The sequence below is a fragment of the Tubulanus polymorphus genome, chromosome 6 (assembly GCF_964204645.1).
Source record: "Tubulanus polymorphus chromosome 6, tnTubPoly1.2, whole genome shotgun sequence".
Lineage (NCBI taxonomy): Eukaryota > Metazoa > Nemertea > Palaeonemertea > Tubulaniformes > Tubulanidae > Tubulanus > Tubulanus polymorphus.
Window position 1 is genome coordinate 9,417,729 of NC_134030.1, and position 15,929 is coordinate 9,433,657.

General features: G+C 43.8%; 1 protein-coding gene across 3 annotated transcripts in view; it reads left to right on the forward strand.

Moving 5' to 3' along the window:
* The window catches only part of LOC141907025 (sortilin-related receptor-like), a 48,397-nt gene that overhangs the window by 22,709 nt on the left and 9,759 nt on the right, over positions 1-15,929 (forward strand). For all 3 annotated transcript variants that reach the window (XM_074796563.1, XM_074796566.1, XM_074796565.1), the window contains 12 exons: positions 225-359; positions 688-822; positions 2,965-3,096; positions 3,421-3,708; positions 4,652-4,769; positions 5,267-5,451; positions 5,729-5,850; positions 7,125-7,253; positions 7,814-8,069; positions 8,476-8,678; positions 8,945-9,149; positions 9,487-9,587. In XM_074796563.1, coding sequence (XP_074652664.1) covers positions 225-359; positions 688-822; positions 2,965-3,096; positions 3,421-3,708; positions 4,652-4,769; positions 5,267-5,451; positions 5,729-5,850; positions 7,125-7,253; positions 7,814-8,069; positions 8,476-8,678; positions 8,945-9,149; positions 9,487-9,587 — 2,009 coding nt within the window. The remainder of the gene's footprint in view (positions 1-224; positions 360-687; positions 823-2,964; positions 3,097-3,420; positions 3,709-4,651; positions 4,770-5,266; positions 5,452-5,728; positions 5,851-7,124; positions 7,254-7,813; positions 8,070-8,475; positions 8,679-8,944; positions 9,150-9,486; positions 9,588-15,929) is intronic.

The window sequence follows — 15,929 nt, forward strand, 5'->3', positions numbered from 1 at the left end:
GGGGGGTGTTGAATCCGATGTTTATGCTTTATAAAACTGGCCCTAGTACAGCCCAGGGGCCAGTTGCATAGTCACTGCTTAGAGGTAAGTCCACTCTAAGACCGACTTAGTTCCGTAGCCAATCTAACAACTTAAAACCAGTCTTAAGATTTAAGTTCACTTTTGGACTTAAGTCACGACTGCAACTGGGCCCTGAGATTTGATTTTGATGTTTTATCTCGCAGCGTTGACAACACCGGCCAGTGTTGAGTGTCGTTGGGATCAATTCGCGTGTATGAATATGGGATGTGTTAGCGCTGGACAACGATGTGATCTCGTCAATGATTGCGGCGACTGGAGCGATGAAGACGATTGCCCGAGTAAGCTATCAAGTTTATTCTCTAAAAGAGGACTCCCTCGCGTGCTTATTGCTATGTGTTTGTGTGTATATGCGAACGTTTTGGTAATCAATTTTTGCAAATGGTTTGATGTTACCTTTAGCCATCAATAATGGTATTGAAAACCAATCAGTCTCCCTGAAACTTTTGGTGTACCCGAAAAGAGTTATTTATTTGTTTGTTTGTCCTTGAGAATCACCGGTTGGAAGCCCCGTTGTCCGCGCGCTGAAAGGCGTTAAGATATACGAAGAAAAAGATCTCGGCTTTTCAGAAAGTTGATCACGGCATTTCGTCGTTCTTCTCATTTCAGCCAGAACTAATTTCACGTGTGGTCAGTTCATGTATCGTTGCGCAAACATGCAACGTTGCGTACCGTTGTATAAGACGTGTAATGGACACTTTGATTGTCCATACGGAGATGATGAATCGATGTGCGCCCCTCCCAGTGAGTAGTAATAATAATAATTTTATTTTTCCATTTTGAATTATAATAATCGTACAAAGTAATACAAATACAAGAATTCAAGATGGAGGGACACATGAGGAAACCTGTTAAGGTTTATACGATGTTCATGCCACCCTCATACACCCAATCACGCTCTCTTTCACACCACATTCACACAGAAAATATTTAAGTGCCAGATGGCAGAGACTGGAAAAATTATCGAAACATTAATCGAGGGGATACTGTTTGAGAGCACGTATAAAAACAGGAGGGGATACTGATCCAATGATCTTCAGTGAGTAAGGCAAATTATTTTAAGTTAAAGCAGCTGATACTTTTACTGAAAATTTCTTTCGATTGGTTGTAAATTTGTCTACTTTGAATGCATGACGGTTTCGAGTTTGATGAGTGTGAAAGTGAGAATTCGATGATTTTAGTATTATAGTTACTGTTGTTAGCCCACTTGGGACTTTAGTCCCAGCGGGCTATTGCGTTCACTTTTCGTCCGTCGTCCGTCCGTCCGTAGACGGAATCCAGTTATTTTGGGAAGTTTTGAAGATGCTTCAAGGTAACGTCTTGATATTTGGGTTACACATGTATCTACCCTAGACACATCTTCAGCCCAAAAACTGGCCCTGTCAGAATCAAGATGGCCGACTGGCAGCCATTGTTGTTCGCCAAAATCAGCACTTTTTACACATTTTTGAACTTTTTGAGGGAAATTTTGAAGACGCTTTGATCAATTACCTTGATCTTTCGGATATATGTAAATCCCCCCAGGGCCCATCAACATAACAAAAAATTGGGTCGGTCGGACTCAAGATGGCTGTCCTATGACCTTTTTAGTGCCCAAAAATGTTAATTTTGGCCCGAATTCTGAGTCCTGTAGCTTCCTACTGGTTTGCCATTTCTCATTACAATTTGTGATGGGTGTTCTTTGGAAAGGGATATTTTATACCTGAGACAGGTATTTTTTATCAGCCAATTATGACGCAATTGGCGGCCATCTTGGTGTTACCAGTACTCATTCGTAAGTGGGAAAAAGTTTTTCCACATTATATTGATACCTAAGCGTATTTTGCTACCACAATCAATTAGAAAGTTGTAGCTCATAACGTGTTCTATGATTGTGGTGAGTTTCAAGGTAATTGGAATTCGTATATGGCCACCAGGGGGCGTTGAATAATACAATATCTTAGCATTTCTTTATTATATTCGTACCTATGAATATTTTGTAACCACAATCAATTGGAAAGTTGTAGCTCATGACATCATCTATGATTGTTGCGAGTTTTAAGGACATTAGTTATTCTATATGGTCACCAGGGGGCGTTGAATAGTAGAATAACTTAGTATTTCCTTATTATATTGGTACCTAGGCATATTTTGTTACCATGATCAATTGCAAAGTTGTAGTTCATGACATGTTCTATGATTGTGGTGAGTTTCAAGGTCATTGGGTTTTGAATATGGTCACCAGGGGGCGTTGAATAGTAGAATGATTTAGTATTTCCATATTAAATTGGTAACGAGGCATATTTTGTTATCACAATCAATTACAAAATCGTAGCTGCTGACATGTTCTATGATTGTGGTGAGTTTTAAGGTCATTGGTTTTTGTAAATGGTCACCAGGGGGCTTTGAATATTGAAATTGTTAGATTGTTGAGCATTTGAAACCACTTCCCAAGTGGGCATGGTGTCCCTGGACCCCTAGTATTACTTATATTGGCCCATCAGTGAAGTCTGGCGTTTCAGTTACGTTGTACAGTAAAACCTCCCATAGTGAACACCTCTCTGTAGTTAATACCTCCCTTAATGAACATCATTTGGTTCATTTTACCTCCCTATAGTGCACAGTAGTCATGTACCAACCTGGACCCAGTTCCACAGTTGTGAGTTAGAGTTAACTCTGAGTTAAAATTAATTCATTTTCAATGAGTTAACTCAGGGTCAAATCATAACTCGGAACTGTGGAACTGAACCCTGGCTATCAATTGGCCTATTCAAATCACTCATCACTGGCCTGACCCACCCCCTAGTGAACCACTCCAATATTGATATATCGTTTACTATAGCGGTGGCGTTTTGCTGTACAAATAATGTGCAATGAACGTGATTTGATTGATCAATTGAATTTCAGCTGCAAATCCAAACAGAAATTGTTCTATATTTGAGTTTCGCTGTAACAACGGACACTGTATCCCCGGTTCTTGGGAATGTGATAAAGAAAGCGATTGTCGAGATGCAGAAGACGAAGCCCATTGCATCACACGTAAGTGGTTTCTCCGTTGGCAGCTGTCTGTCCATCAACTTTTGCAACTAGTCGTAAAGTTTTCATTCAATCTTTCTAAAACGGACCAAGTCGTGCAAGCTATTTTATCAATTTGTCTCTCCCTGGGGAGAGATTACTCGAATAAGTAGTCCTACAATTTGGCCATACTAGTAAATACACAGCAGATCTATATCAGCCAAAGCTGCTTGTTAGGCGGGTGTCGTGGTATCTGAGATGTGTTTTTGAGTTATCCTCCATTGCAGCAGTCGACTGTGCAGTACTCTGTGTATGCAATACGTGATCAATACGTAATTACATTCGTAGGTAATCGCACGGCCGGTCCGGACTCGTTCTGCTGCGAATATTCATACAAATGTATACCGAAGATGTGGGCATGCGATGGCACCGCCGACTGCGAGGACAACAGCGACGAAAAAGACTGTCACCGCGCGAACAGCACAATGACGACGGCGATTCCCACTCGATACGCTTGCTTTCCGGGTCAATTCCAGTGCGCCGACTCGAGCGGCTGCGTCGAGTCGAGCGGTATTTGTGACGGTCGGCTGGATTGTCTGGACAAAAGCGACGAAACCCTCCCGCAGTGCAAACACAGTAAGTTTCGATTTCTCAACCTGATGATTGTGCTCGAATTTTCTCCTCGCTGAATCACTGCATCTATTGATGAGCTATTTTGATGTGTATTGCTTGTAAATAGTTTGGCGACTCTAGTTTCCAGTCTTGATGAATATCGTTAAGAGAAACGCGCTACCGTATATCAATTTAACCCTTTCAGTGCATCTACACTGCAGTGCGGTGTATAAATCTGTGATAGATTTTGCTAGTACACCGCACTGCGGTGTATTGATGTAATTAGTAATTAGTAATTATCTCTCTTGAAAAATGGCAGCACCTGTCAAACGTAGTGAAATACTAGAAACTAACGATACACCGCGCCACGGTGTAGATGCACTATAGTGGTATTCCCGTTATTCAACACACTAGGGTGGAATTTTTTAAAATTTTCAAATTATATCCAGCACTATAGGGTATTGATTAGTCAACACTGAAAGGGTTAAACAATTGTTACAGTTGTTTGAATTGATATTGCGTATTTCTCTCAATAATACATATTGCTTATCGATGTCTTTACTGGCTTGCTTGTACAATAATCATCGCATTTCTTGGGTCTGATGGGAGACCTGGGGAAATTGTGTCGATGTACAGGTCTTGTAATATAATCATGATATATGTCCACTAGTTAAGTAAACTGCTGCCACCAGGATTCTAACCATAACCTATCGGCCCAGCAGATAAATGAACCGTAAAAAGAAATGAGGATATGAAATGCATATTTTATGAAAAATACTATTGGTAATTTTCATCGACAGCCGGTTGATAAAAGAAGAATCTTACATATAAATCAAGTTTTGAACTGCGCTATAACTATATAAATCGTATCGAAGATTTCTCCATACCTCTGTCGTTTATATTTAGGTGCATGTGTATGGATAAACTCTTCGTTTGTAAAACGTTGAAATTTCTTGTGCATTTTCAGAGTTATACGTCCAGAATTTGGGTGTGAACAAAACCCTCATCGGTGTCAACAATTTCACGATTGTTTGGGATGCTCCCGCAAATGCTATAGGCCGACTGAAATATCTTCCCCAGCTTCGGTAATTATTACATATTGGACTGCCGGCTTTTGCGTTCCCTTTTCATCTGTTTGTAAACGTCTGTAAAAGTATTTTGGGAAGTTTTGAAAAACGCTTTGATGTATTGTCTCAGGGTGGCCCCTTACCAGGAATTCAGGAAAATCAGGCAAAAGTCGGGGAATTTTCTGTCCATTAAAAGAGTCAAGGAATATTCTGGGAATTTTGTGAAAAAGCTAAAATTTGGGAAAAGTCAGGAAAATTTGCTAGATCGTGTGTAAAATCTCACAGTTTCCATCTAGTATTTGAATGTTTTGATTGATTGGATTCTTAGCAGATCAAGTCGGGGAAAAGTCAGGGGAAAGGCAAGTCAAATAAAAGTGGCCACCCTGTGTCTGGATATTTGGTTAATTCATCTATTATCAGGTCACATCTGGAGCCCAAGAGGTACCTCAATTGGTGAAGATACGATTCTATAGCTGATTTACACTTATCAATTGTTTTTTTCCTCTTTCAATAAGGGTGCAAGACAAACCTTCGTCGCGTTACATGAACTTTTCGGAGACGTCCGATCGCCGCTTCACATTCTTACACCTATTGGCGCAAACGAAATACTTGTACCGTGTACGGGTCATCCAGATCGTCAATCAAATGAGAATGGTCTATCCACCGCAGCTCATGTTACCGACCGAGACACTTACAGGAAGTAGGTATTAATCATTAAATACAGCAGCTCATCGCGGATTCGTTATGTCAAAGAATGTAAAAAATGAAAATCAGGCCATTGATAAAGCCGACAGATCAATCAACGAGTAAACACACATTTTGTCGACTGGTATATTTGATGTGGAACGCTAAAATCTAGACTTACCCAATTGATGTAATGATACCTAATCCTTTTCCTATTTACGCCATCTGGTCATGGGATAGCCGATTGCACAGGGTCCTATCGCTGTGACTATAGTCTGATTGTGTAATTTCAGTTCCTTCGAAGCCGCAGTTTTTAACGGCTACTGCAGTACTCTCGCCAAGCGATAAATACAGCGTAAAAGTCGACTGGAAATCTCCGAAGCAACCGAACGGAGTCATCATAAAATACGTAATCGTGAGTACATTCGATATATTTCATTTATCGATTAGTTTACGATAGAAGTAACCGAGAAGACGAAGACTGATAATATTGTAAAATAAGACATTGTTTACTCAGTGATACTTTCATTCTTTGGTTCAGAGACGCATTTGATTTTATGTTTTGTGGGTTATTTCTGATTGCTTAGCTATGTGAAACTTAACTTGGGCCACAAGTAATTGATACCTTGTTTCTTATCCTGTGAAAATTTCAAACCTAGGTGGGTATGCGGAAAACACAATACAAGTGACAAAAAAAACACAAAAATCCTGACTTGACAATATTGTTAAATTTGATGTAGATTCCAAATCTAGATGTGACATTTTTCACTAGTGACTCGAATCTAATAGGCATCCCGGCAGCTTCTTCACCGACGGAGTTGCCTTTACAGACATACACGTTCACATCGAGGCTAGTAGTTTCGACGTTCGGAAGGGACACGGGAAGTGCCTTCTTAATGGCTCCGGGAGGCAATAAGTCAGTGGTTATTAATTTATGATACAATTCTTTAAATGTTAATGTGAATTTGTCGATCAAAATCACCTCTACTACTGTCCAAGGAACAAAAGTAGTTCCATATCTGTCGATAATTTTGACGGCCAGCTGGACCACTTCAACCGACTCGGCCATGATTACCTGATAGATCGCGCAAACACGCAAGCAGTTCTATGATTGGCGCAGAGTACGCGATACGTCAGGTTATTGATTAAGCAGCCAATGATATTCCATGAAACATAAACAGATAATCGCGGAGATGACTGATACTCGGTCATGTATTTACCAAAACTTATTTACGAGGTAATTAAACATCTAACAATGCGATGTTTGTGAAACAGACAACAAAAAACAAGAAACAATAACAAAAAACAATGTTTTGATCAAAGTTTTTTTATTCATAATATTTCTGTGTTTTTGCTATGCAGCAAATCGGGATCGTCAGACCTATGCGCGCGGAAGATAAGAAACACGCAGCAATTACTTGTGGCCTTGTGGAACTGGTTCCAGCATGTAATTCTTATCTATGGAATGTTTTATGAAATATCATTGGTTAGCTCTATGAAACATTACGTGTGAAACTGGCCTAGAGCATTTGATTAATGTTACTGAGAATACAGTTTGCATAATAACATAGTGTAACAATCATTATCGCAAAGAATTAATTAAGGATAAGCCAAAAAGGCTTTTACATACTTTTGATATCTATCCGTTATTTTTTGATAAATAATTTGTTTTTATCGAATAATTTGCAGTCGGCGATGAAACTTTGGGAGAAGCTGCGTAGCATCACCGTAAATAAAATTCGCAATCCACGCTCGCCAAATATCGCTCTCACTGCGGACATCAATGGTCTACCTGTTGGATATAACTACACTATCAGTGTAAGTACTTCAGTCCATGTAGATGGCCACTCATTTCTGTCTGAATAGTTAACCTGGCAAGTTTCCTAAAACTCGTTCTAAATGGATAATGTTTTCAAAGGTGCATGATATAAACTCCTTTGATATGAGCAAAATATCTGAAACTCCATTAAAACTTCTTCAATGTTTAGAAATAGGCTATTAGAAATATTTGTGTAGTTTGTAGTTGTTCGGTAAACTACCGGTACGCTTAAATTTGTAACGTTGGGACTGGGACTTGTGTCTACCCAATAAAGCGGTTAACAAATTAGGAACTGAGTTTAGGTAGTAATGAGGATAAAAATGATAAAACCACTAAATAAATGGTTTTCTGAGAAAAAAAGTAACAAATTTGGGAGGTGTCCACAGTAATTGGGATATAAAAATGGTGCAGACACTTCCTCAAAATTTTTCCTTGAAAATGTCTATCCAGGAATGACTTCCGTAGGGAACCTGCTTGGAAGTGCTCAATGTGATACTTATAAACAACTGAGGCTTGTGGCGTGAAAGAGGGTATTTGTACTAATATTTGTACAATGTAGGTTACACCATGGACGAACGCTGGCCCTGGTCCGACTGCGAGAACGTTCATATTTTTAGAGGAAGGTGCGGTTATCCGTTCGGTCGATGTATCCACGATAACCGCGGTTCCGACTGCCACGACCGTGAAGGTTTATTGGAAACCGCCGCAAACCAAATCCAGCATAAAGGGTTACTACGTGAATTTGGTGGCGACAAAGACCCATGAAGCGAAGACATGCGTCGCCCCACCGACTGTTAAAAACTGTTCCTGTTCGTGTAAGTTTATATGTGTTGTCCTTTTATTTGGCATTGATCGTAGTGCTCTGAATCTAATCTTGAAATGATGGCATCATTATGTTGAAATATATCCAAATCGTCGGGCTTGCTACAGTAGACTACGCACGGGTTGGAGCCGATCGACTTGGATAACCGACGTAATATCGAAACTTTATAAAACATACACACGCATCAAGTTCTGAAAACCCGACAGGGGTAACAGGGGCTTCTCGGTTATGAAAATTTCTCCTGAATTTTCTCAGCAGTAACAATGATAAACCGTGTAATAACTAACATTTCAAACGGTTCCCAGGCGTCATGTTCCAACATTTTATGAAATAGGGCTTGAAATTCGTGTAACTTACCGGTATTGACCTAGCATTTTTCCGTCTTTCTCCGAAATTAGTTACCAATCTAGCATGTGACACGGAATATCAGATAACCATACAGATATACAACAACATCAATACGGGTTCGGAAAGCGGTCGCCGATATATCAAAACGCTCGGACAGTCGCCAGGAATCCCCAAGTACTTGCGCGCTGAATTAGCTGGAAACACCGCCGTAACGATATCATGGGTTCCTCCATCAGTTCATTCAAAACCCTTCGTAAGTCAGTAACATAATTCTGCTAAAAGTTAAACTGCATAATGTAATTCTGCTAAAAGTTAAACCGCATAATGCGGGAAATTGTGGACTGAGGAAATAGGTCGGCATGATGCAAAATGCAGATGAAAAATCATATTCTACGAAGTGCGAGTGACTGATGGAAATTGCAAATTGTATAGATATCTGGATCTCTGGATCTCATCTGAATTAAAACGTTTAACTACCAATGGTAAAACAACATATTATTTTCTCATTTGGTTTGATAGGTATACACGGTTTTCTACGATCACGACAACAGTCACATGACGGAATGGAACTTGGGAATATTCTCGCTCAACGCGACCACTCGATCGACGCAGTTCACGGTCAGGAACTTGCACGCCTGCGAAGAATACAGTTTCCGCGTGCAGATCACCGGTCCCACGTGCCCCGGGCCACTGAGCAGCCCGACTGCGATCAGGACTGTATTCGGTAAGAGGTTTTTATATGAAGCATGAATCAGTTAAGCCTCAATGATTAAAGATTGCTCATGGGAATACGTATAGTTGGTTAAAGATATCTTGCGTATAAATATCATAGTAACAATGGACTTTCGATTTGTGTCAATGTCAACTATCCACTGATTAACTGTAAGCAACTTTTACACAACTGGACCCTGGTGTCATGTAGTTGACAGCAAATGCAAATCTCTTTAAGAAAAAATTTTTTTTTAAAGTTAGCTGTTGACTGCTGTAAATTGTACTGATCATGGTACTCAGAAATTATTCATCATGTTTAAATTCTGAATTTATTGACGATTTCTTTTTAGATGCGACCGCTCCACCAAAGTATTTGAAAGTGATTTCGCAGACACCAAAGCTTATCAATATAACTTGGGAAGCGGCGTGTGACTTTGTCACCACTCCGATGGTATGATCATTAACTCTTTCAAATCTAAAACTTGAAGGACAATTCATTCAATTTGTCGACAGAACGTTCAAACGATAAATAGTTTAGTCAATCGATAGACAGCAGTATCAATTGATAGACAGAACATTCAAATGATTGATAATTTATTCAATTGATGGAGAGTTCATTCAATTGATAGGCGGTTGTTTCAATTTATAGACAGAACATTCAATTGATATGCAGTAGTTTCAATTGATAGGCAATAGTTTCAATTGATATGTAGAACATTCAATTGATAGATAGTTTATTCAATTGATATGCAGTAGTTTCAATTGATAGGCAATAGTTTCAATTGATATGTAGAACATTCAATTGATATGTAGAACATTCAATTGATAGATAGTTTATTCAATTGATATGTGGTAGTTTCAATTGATAGGCAGTAGTTTCAATTGATAAATAGTTTATTCAATTGATATGTAGTAGTTTCAATTGATAAATAGTTTATTCAATTGATATGTAGTAGTTTCAATTGATAGGCAGTAGTTTTAATTGATAAATAATTTATTCAATTGATGGAAATTTCATTCAATTGATAGGCAGTCATCATCATCTGTCGGCTGCAGCGCAGGCGACCACAAGTCTCCGCCAACTGACTCGATCTTGGGCTATGCGAACTATCTCTCTCTCATCGGCACCTCCGAGGAGACTCTGGATGTAGCCCAGGAAGCTGAGACGAGGACACCCTACTCGGCGTTTCCCATGGGATGGTACATATAGGCAGTAGCGTCGTGCTGGTTCTTCTTCTGGCATGCGGAGGAGGTGACCTATGAACATAAGCTGCCGTTTGATGACATGCTCCATCAGAGGTCTCGTCCCAGTGTCTCTATAGATTGTTGCGTTTGAGACATGGTCGCTCTTTTTAATGCCAAGCATAATGCGATAGCATGATGTAGCGAAAGCATTGATCTGATCTGCTATTTCAGAGGTAGCTATCCAGGACTCGCTGCCGTAAAGCAAGACTGTTCTGCAGGAAGTATTGAAAAGGCGGATTTTGGTGTTAATTTGCTTCTCTAGAGCCTTTCCAGTTTCCAGAAGGCGGTCCAGGCCAGAGCCTTTCTTCTTTTGAAGTCGGACTTGCTGTTGGCCGTCATAGAGCCCAAGTATTTGGAGTCATTTACTCTGGCGATTTCCTCCCCATAGACTTTAAGTGATTGGCTTGAGTTGCACCCAGAGCTCATGAATTCAGTATTTCCGTCGAGTACTGTACCCTTTCCTATGGTTTTTGCCAATATTTTCTAAATTTGGATTTATCGCCAATGGTTTTTCTATACGACCCGGCCCTGCGGTATTGCATTTAGCCACCGGCGAAATCCGTCATCTTTTTTCTTGGCGTTCTCGCAGTAGAACGCGTTGGATTTTTTCGCCGTAAAAATCTGGGAATTAGGATATTAGGGAGTTTTCACTCTCGTAACGGTGAGTCCGTTCGGTTTGGGGGTTATCCCTGATTTCTTTTTTTCCGAAAGAATTTTATTTACAAATATAATTTGATTGAATTGAATTGAATTGTTTTGATTTGTAACAGGATAATTATGCCACCCCCTCCTAAGGGTCAGCATTTGTTTGGCACGATTCATGTGCGTCGTGCAGGCGCAAATCCGGTCAAATATGTGCAAGGAGCAATCCTTGCAATATTTGCGTCGTGTGGTCCGAGGACCTTTGGCTTCGGGCCGATAAGGCTCTTAAACTAAGAGATCGTCGTCGAGTTAGCAGGGATTCGTCGGTTTCGGCCGATGTGCCAACCGACGTTTCTAATCCTGTTTCTTATCGTAAAGCGGAGCGGTCGCCGGTCGTTCAGGTACGATCGGCTTCCCAACTCCGTTCACCGGGGAGGAACGCTGGTTCACCGGCACCGGTCTCCGGTCATTCACCGGTCTCTGGTCGTTCACCGGTTCGGCCGGTTCGGCCGGTTCAGACTACATGTTCGGAACCGAGCGCGCGCCGCGGTAGTCGCGAACGGCCCGCACCGGTTCAGTCGGTACCGGTCCGGGTCGGGCATCGGTCCGGTTCGGTCCGGTTCGGCCACCGGTCCGGTCCAGACGTCGTCCGGTTCAAAACATCCGGTACGTTCATCGTCTGATTCTGATCGTCGCTCCGGGGATAGAGCTCGCTCTCCCACTAGATTTAGACGCCGGGAGCGTAATAAACGAGCAAGATCTCCTTCTCGCAGATCAAGGTTTGATCGCGAGAGGGACAACGATCGTTATTGTCGGAAGTTTCGCCGTCGGTCTTCTCATCGTTCGTCGACGTCGGTTAGCGATGAAAGCGATTCTTCTAGTAGGTCGCGATCCCGTTCGAGGGACCGTCACCGAAGTCGGCATGATCGTCGGGATACTGGAAAATACCTGACTCAGAAGGATTTCCATGTATTTGAGGAGAAAATTTTAAACTTGTTATCTTCGTCGCAACAAGTCGCTGCAACTTCTACAACAGGTAAGCCTATTCCTGATTGTCCGGTTAGAAGTTCGCCAGCCCACTCAGTTTTTCGGAATTCTGACTCTGAATTCCTGGATGCTGCGGTAGGGTCTGATTTCAATGAGGATCCGGTCCCAGAGGCGGCAATTCCTTCTGGGGTCGTTCCTGTCGCAAGCAATTGTGGGTTGCCCCAGACGATGGGGGCTTCCCTGGCTCGCAATGTATCTCCGTCCCGTTCAGTTTTATCCGAACCAGCGGGGGACATGCCATTTAGAGCGATGATAAGTGAGTTCTTTGTCAAGCCAGGGCAACTCGCGCTAAGCCCACAGCAGCTCCTCTGGTCGGTGAGTCAATGGAAGCTTATCGCCCTCCGGACTCCGATCTTAACGTTTTACGGGAATCGTCAGCGGTTTCGAGAGAATGGGCTCGATTGGATACGCAATTATGGGGTGAATGTCGGCCTGGAACTTTTTCATTTCCCCCTCCAGAACGGGGTATGAAATCTGGGAAATATTTTAGTTCAACCGATCCACCTATAGGCGCATTTCGCTCGGCGTATTACGCAACTCCAGGTGCTGTGGATCACAGTCATAACTGCCTGGATGCTGATTATACTTTGATCAGCCCGGATACTGTTACAGCACAGTCGGGTATTCGTTTGCCTAAGTCCGGTTTGGTGGCCATGACGTCAATCCTGGACAATCTTACCAGGGTTGGTTCGTTTCAAGATATGGCACTTAAGGTGTTGACGGGTGAGCTTCGCGAGACTCACGCCGCCGTTCATGCGGGCTCCGACCCAGAGTCAGTTGCCCTAAAACTGGAGGGAATGGACCGGATTATCCAATCTTTGGCTCGGTCTGTTTCGCATGTAATTCCGTTGTCGGTTCGGGGTCAGGCTAATCTGGTGTTAGCCTCCCGTCAGTCAGTGATGGACTCCAGTGGCAAAATTCGTCTACCGGATATGGTGTCCAATGCTTTGCTGAGAGCCCCATTGGGGACGTCTTCACGTCTCTTCTCCGGTTGGTGCGCTCCGGTTTCCGCAGAGCTGAGGAAGATTCGGGAGGTTGAGGCCAAGTCCAACCCCCGAACTCCGTGGAAAAAGCGTTCTGGTCCGACGCCGGCGGCGCAAGGTTCGGCACGGACGCAAACAGGACCATCTCAAATTTCAGCGCTTTCTCAGGCGGCTTCGGATGCCGGTTGGAGAACTAGCGCACAACTTCAACAATCGTGTCAAGCCTCGTCCGGTCGTAACAGTTCCGGTTCGTATCGAGGCAAGAGGAAGGCTCCAAAAAAGGGGCTCTTCCTTTCGGAAAAACTCGAAATGAATTCTTGGGACCAGTGGGAGGTTGTCTGCAGCAGGCAGCAACCCACTGGTCCGACCTCTTTGGAGACGGTTGGCCCTCCCGGGTCGTCTCTCGGGGCTACCGTCTCCGTTTCCTAAGGCGACCGCGCCTGATGAGGTCAGCTCCCGACATGCGGCCAAAACCAGGTCAGGAGGCCTTAATCTCTCCGGCTCTCAAGGAACTGGCAGAAAAGGGAGCGATAGAACCAGTTTGCAACGAAACTTCTCCCGGCTGGTTTTCTCGAATATTCATGGTACCAAAGGCCACAGGGGGTCAACGGACAGTGATAGATCTGTCATCCCTCAATCGGCACCTAGACATTCCAAGGTTCAGGATGACCAAGCCCAAGGACGTGATTCAAGGGCTCCGTCCGGGTCAATGGGCGGCTTCATTGGACCTGAAAGATGCTTACTTTCAGGTTCCAATTCACCCAAAATCTCGGCGATTTCTCAGGATAAAGTGGAAAGGCCGCCAGTTCCAATTCAGGTCTCTTCCATTTGGCCTCAGTACGGCCCCGTGGGTTTTCACCAAGTTGGTCAAGTCAGTTCAGAAGGTACTTCAGTCAAGGGGTGTTCGACTGTTCGTTTACCTCGACGACTGGTTAATAGTCGCGAATTCGGCTCAGGAATGTCGGGAGGCAATGACCTCAGTCTTGGACTTAGTCCATCAGCTAGGGTTCCGCGTAAACAGGGAAAAATCTCAGTTGACGCCGGCCCAACAGTTCACTTATCTCGGCATGGACTTCGATCTCTGAATCGGCAAAGTCTTTCCGTCTATGGTTCGAGTGGCCAAACTTCAAGAAGCTGTAGCGGGAGTGTCCACAACCCCGAGAACAGCTCGTTACTGGTCACGGCTTCTAGGCTCCATCAGCTCCATGGGTCTGGTGGTGCCCTTAGGCCGCCTCAGAAGCAGGCGCTTGCAACAATATTGGAAGGTCTTCTGGTCTCAGTCGAAGGGCAACTGGGAGGCCTTGATTCCCGTACCTCCAACCGATCTAAGTCCGGATCTTCAGTGGTGGGCGGCCACTACGAATCTTCGGCTCGGGGTGTCACTAGCCCCGTTAGAGGCTCCAGTTCGTGTATTCACGGATGCCAGTCACCAAGGTTGGGGGGCACATCTGGAGAACCGAGTCAAAGCCGGGAAATGGTCTCGCTACGAGGCCACCAACCACATAAATTTCCTAGAAATGCTGACCGTGTGGAAGGCCCTGAAGTTCTTTCACAGGAGAGTGGAGGGCCACCACGTTTGGTTAGCCACAGACAATTCAACAGTGAGGGCTTACCTTCAGAACCAAGGAGGCACTCACTCAGAAACCCTCACAGGTCTGTCGGCCAAAATTCTTCTTTGGTGCCAGACAAAGGGCGTGTCCCTGACTGTGGCACATTTAGCAGGGAAAAGGAACGTGATGGCCGATGCTCTGTCTCGTCGAGGTCAGGCTATTGCGACAGAATGGGTTCTCCACCAAGAAGTAGCCGATCGGGTTCGGGGCATTTTTGGCAATCCGCTGCTGGATCTGTTTGCCACCCGGTTCAATCGGAGGTGTCCTCTGTTTGTGTCCCCGTTTCCAGACGCGGAAGCGTGGGGGGTCGATGCCTTCTCTCTGGACTGGTCGGGGATGCATGCGTATGCGTTCCCGCCCACACCAGTCCTGCCGCGCTTACTGGATCAAATAGAGAGATCAGTCAATTGCAACATAGTTCTGGTAGCACCATGTTGGCCGGCTCAGAAATGGTTCCTACCACTTCTCAACCTACTGTGCGACAACCCCAGGATTCTTCCAAATTTCCCATCGCTTCTGTCTCAGGGGATCTTTCGGCATCATCCAAACAGCCAGTGGTTAAATCTGCTCGCCTGGCCATTGTCCAGCGATCCTTGTCAGCTTCAGGCTTTTCAGAACAGGCTGCCTCCTTTATCGCAGGATCTAAGCGGCCATCAACAAGTACCATTTACGATGCCAAATGGAGTCATTTTGCGGATTGGTGTGCTGCAGGGGAAATTGATCCATGCTCACCCTCTGTAGCTCAATTGGCAGATTTTTTACTGCACCTATTTGTAGCAAAAGGTTTACAGGTCATAACTATTAAAGGTTACCGCTCCGCGATTTCTCATACATTGCGTGCTTCTGGATGGCCAAATGTAGCAGGGGATCATCGGATATCCCAGCTGGTTGCTGGGTTTTCTATTTCCCGGCCTCGGGTAACAAGGACAGTTCCACCATGGGATCTGTCTGTAATTTTGAAGAAGTTAATGGAGGCTCCATTTGAACCTCTTTCGGCAGCGTCTTTTGCAAATTTGTCAAAAAAGACTGTATTTTTGCTGTTCTTGGCTTGCTCGGCCCGTCGCTCTGAGATTCATGCACTTTCAGTCCGACAAGGTCACATTGTCTTTGGGCCAGCGAATGAATTTGTTTCGCTGCGGCCTGCTTTGGAATTTTTGGCAAAGAACCAACGACCAGGCTCGGTTGGGCGTCAATGGCGAATTGAAGCCCTAAAACATCAAGTGGAACCGGGCATCCCGGACAGGACTTTATGTCCTGTGCGGGCGT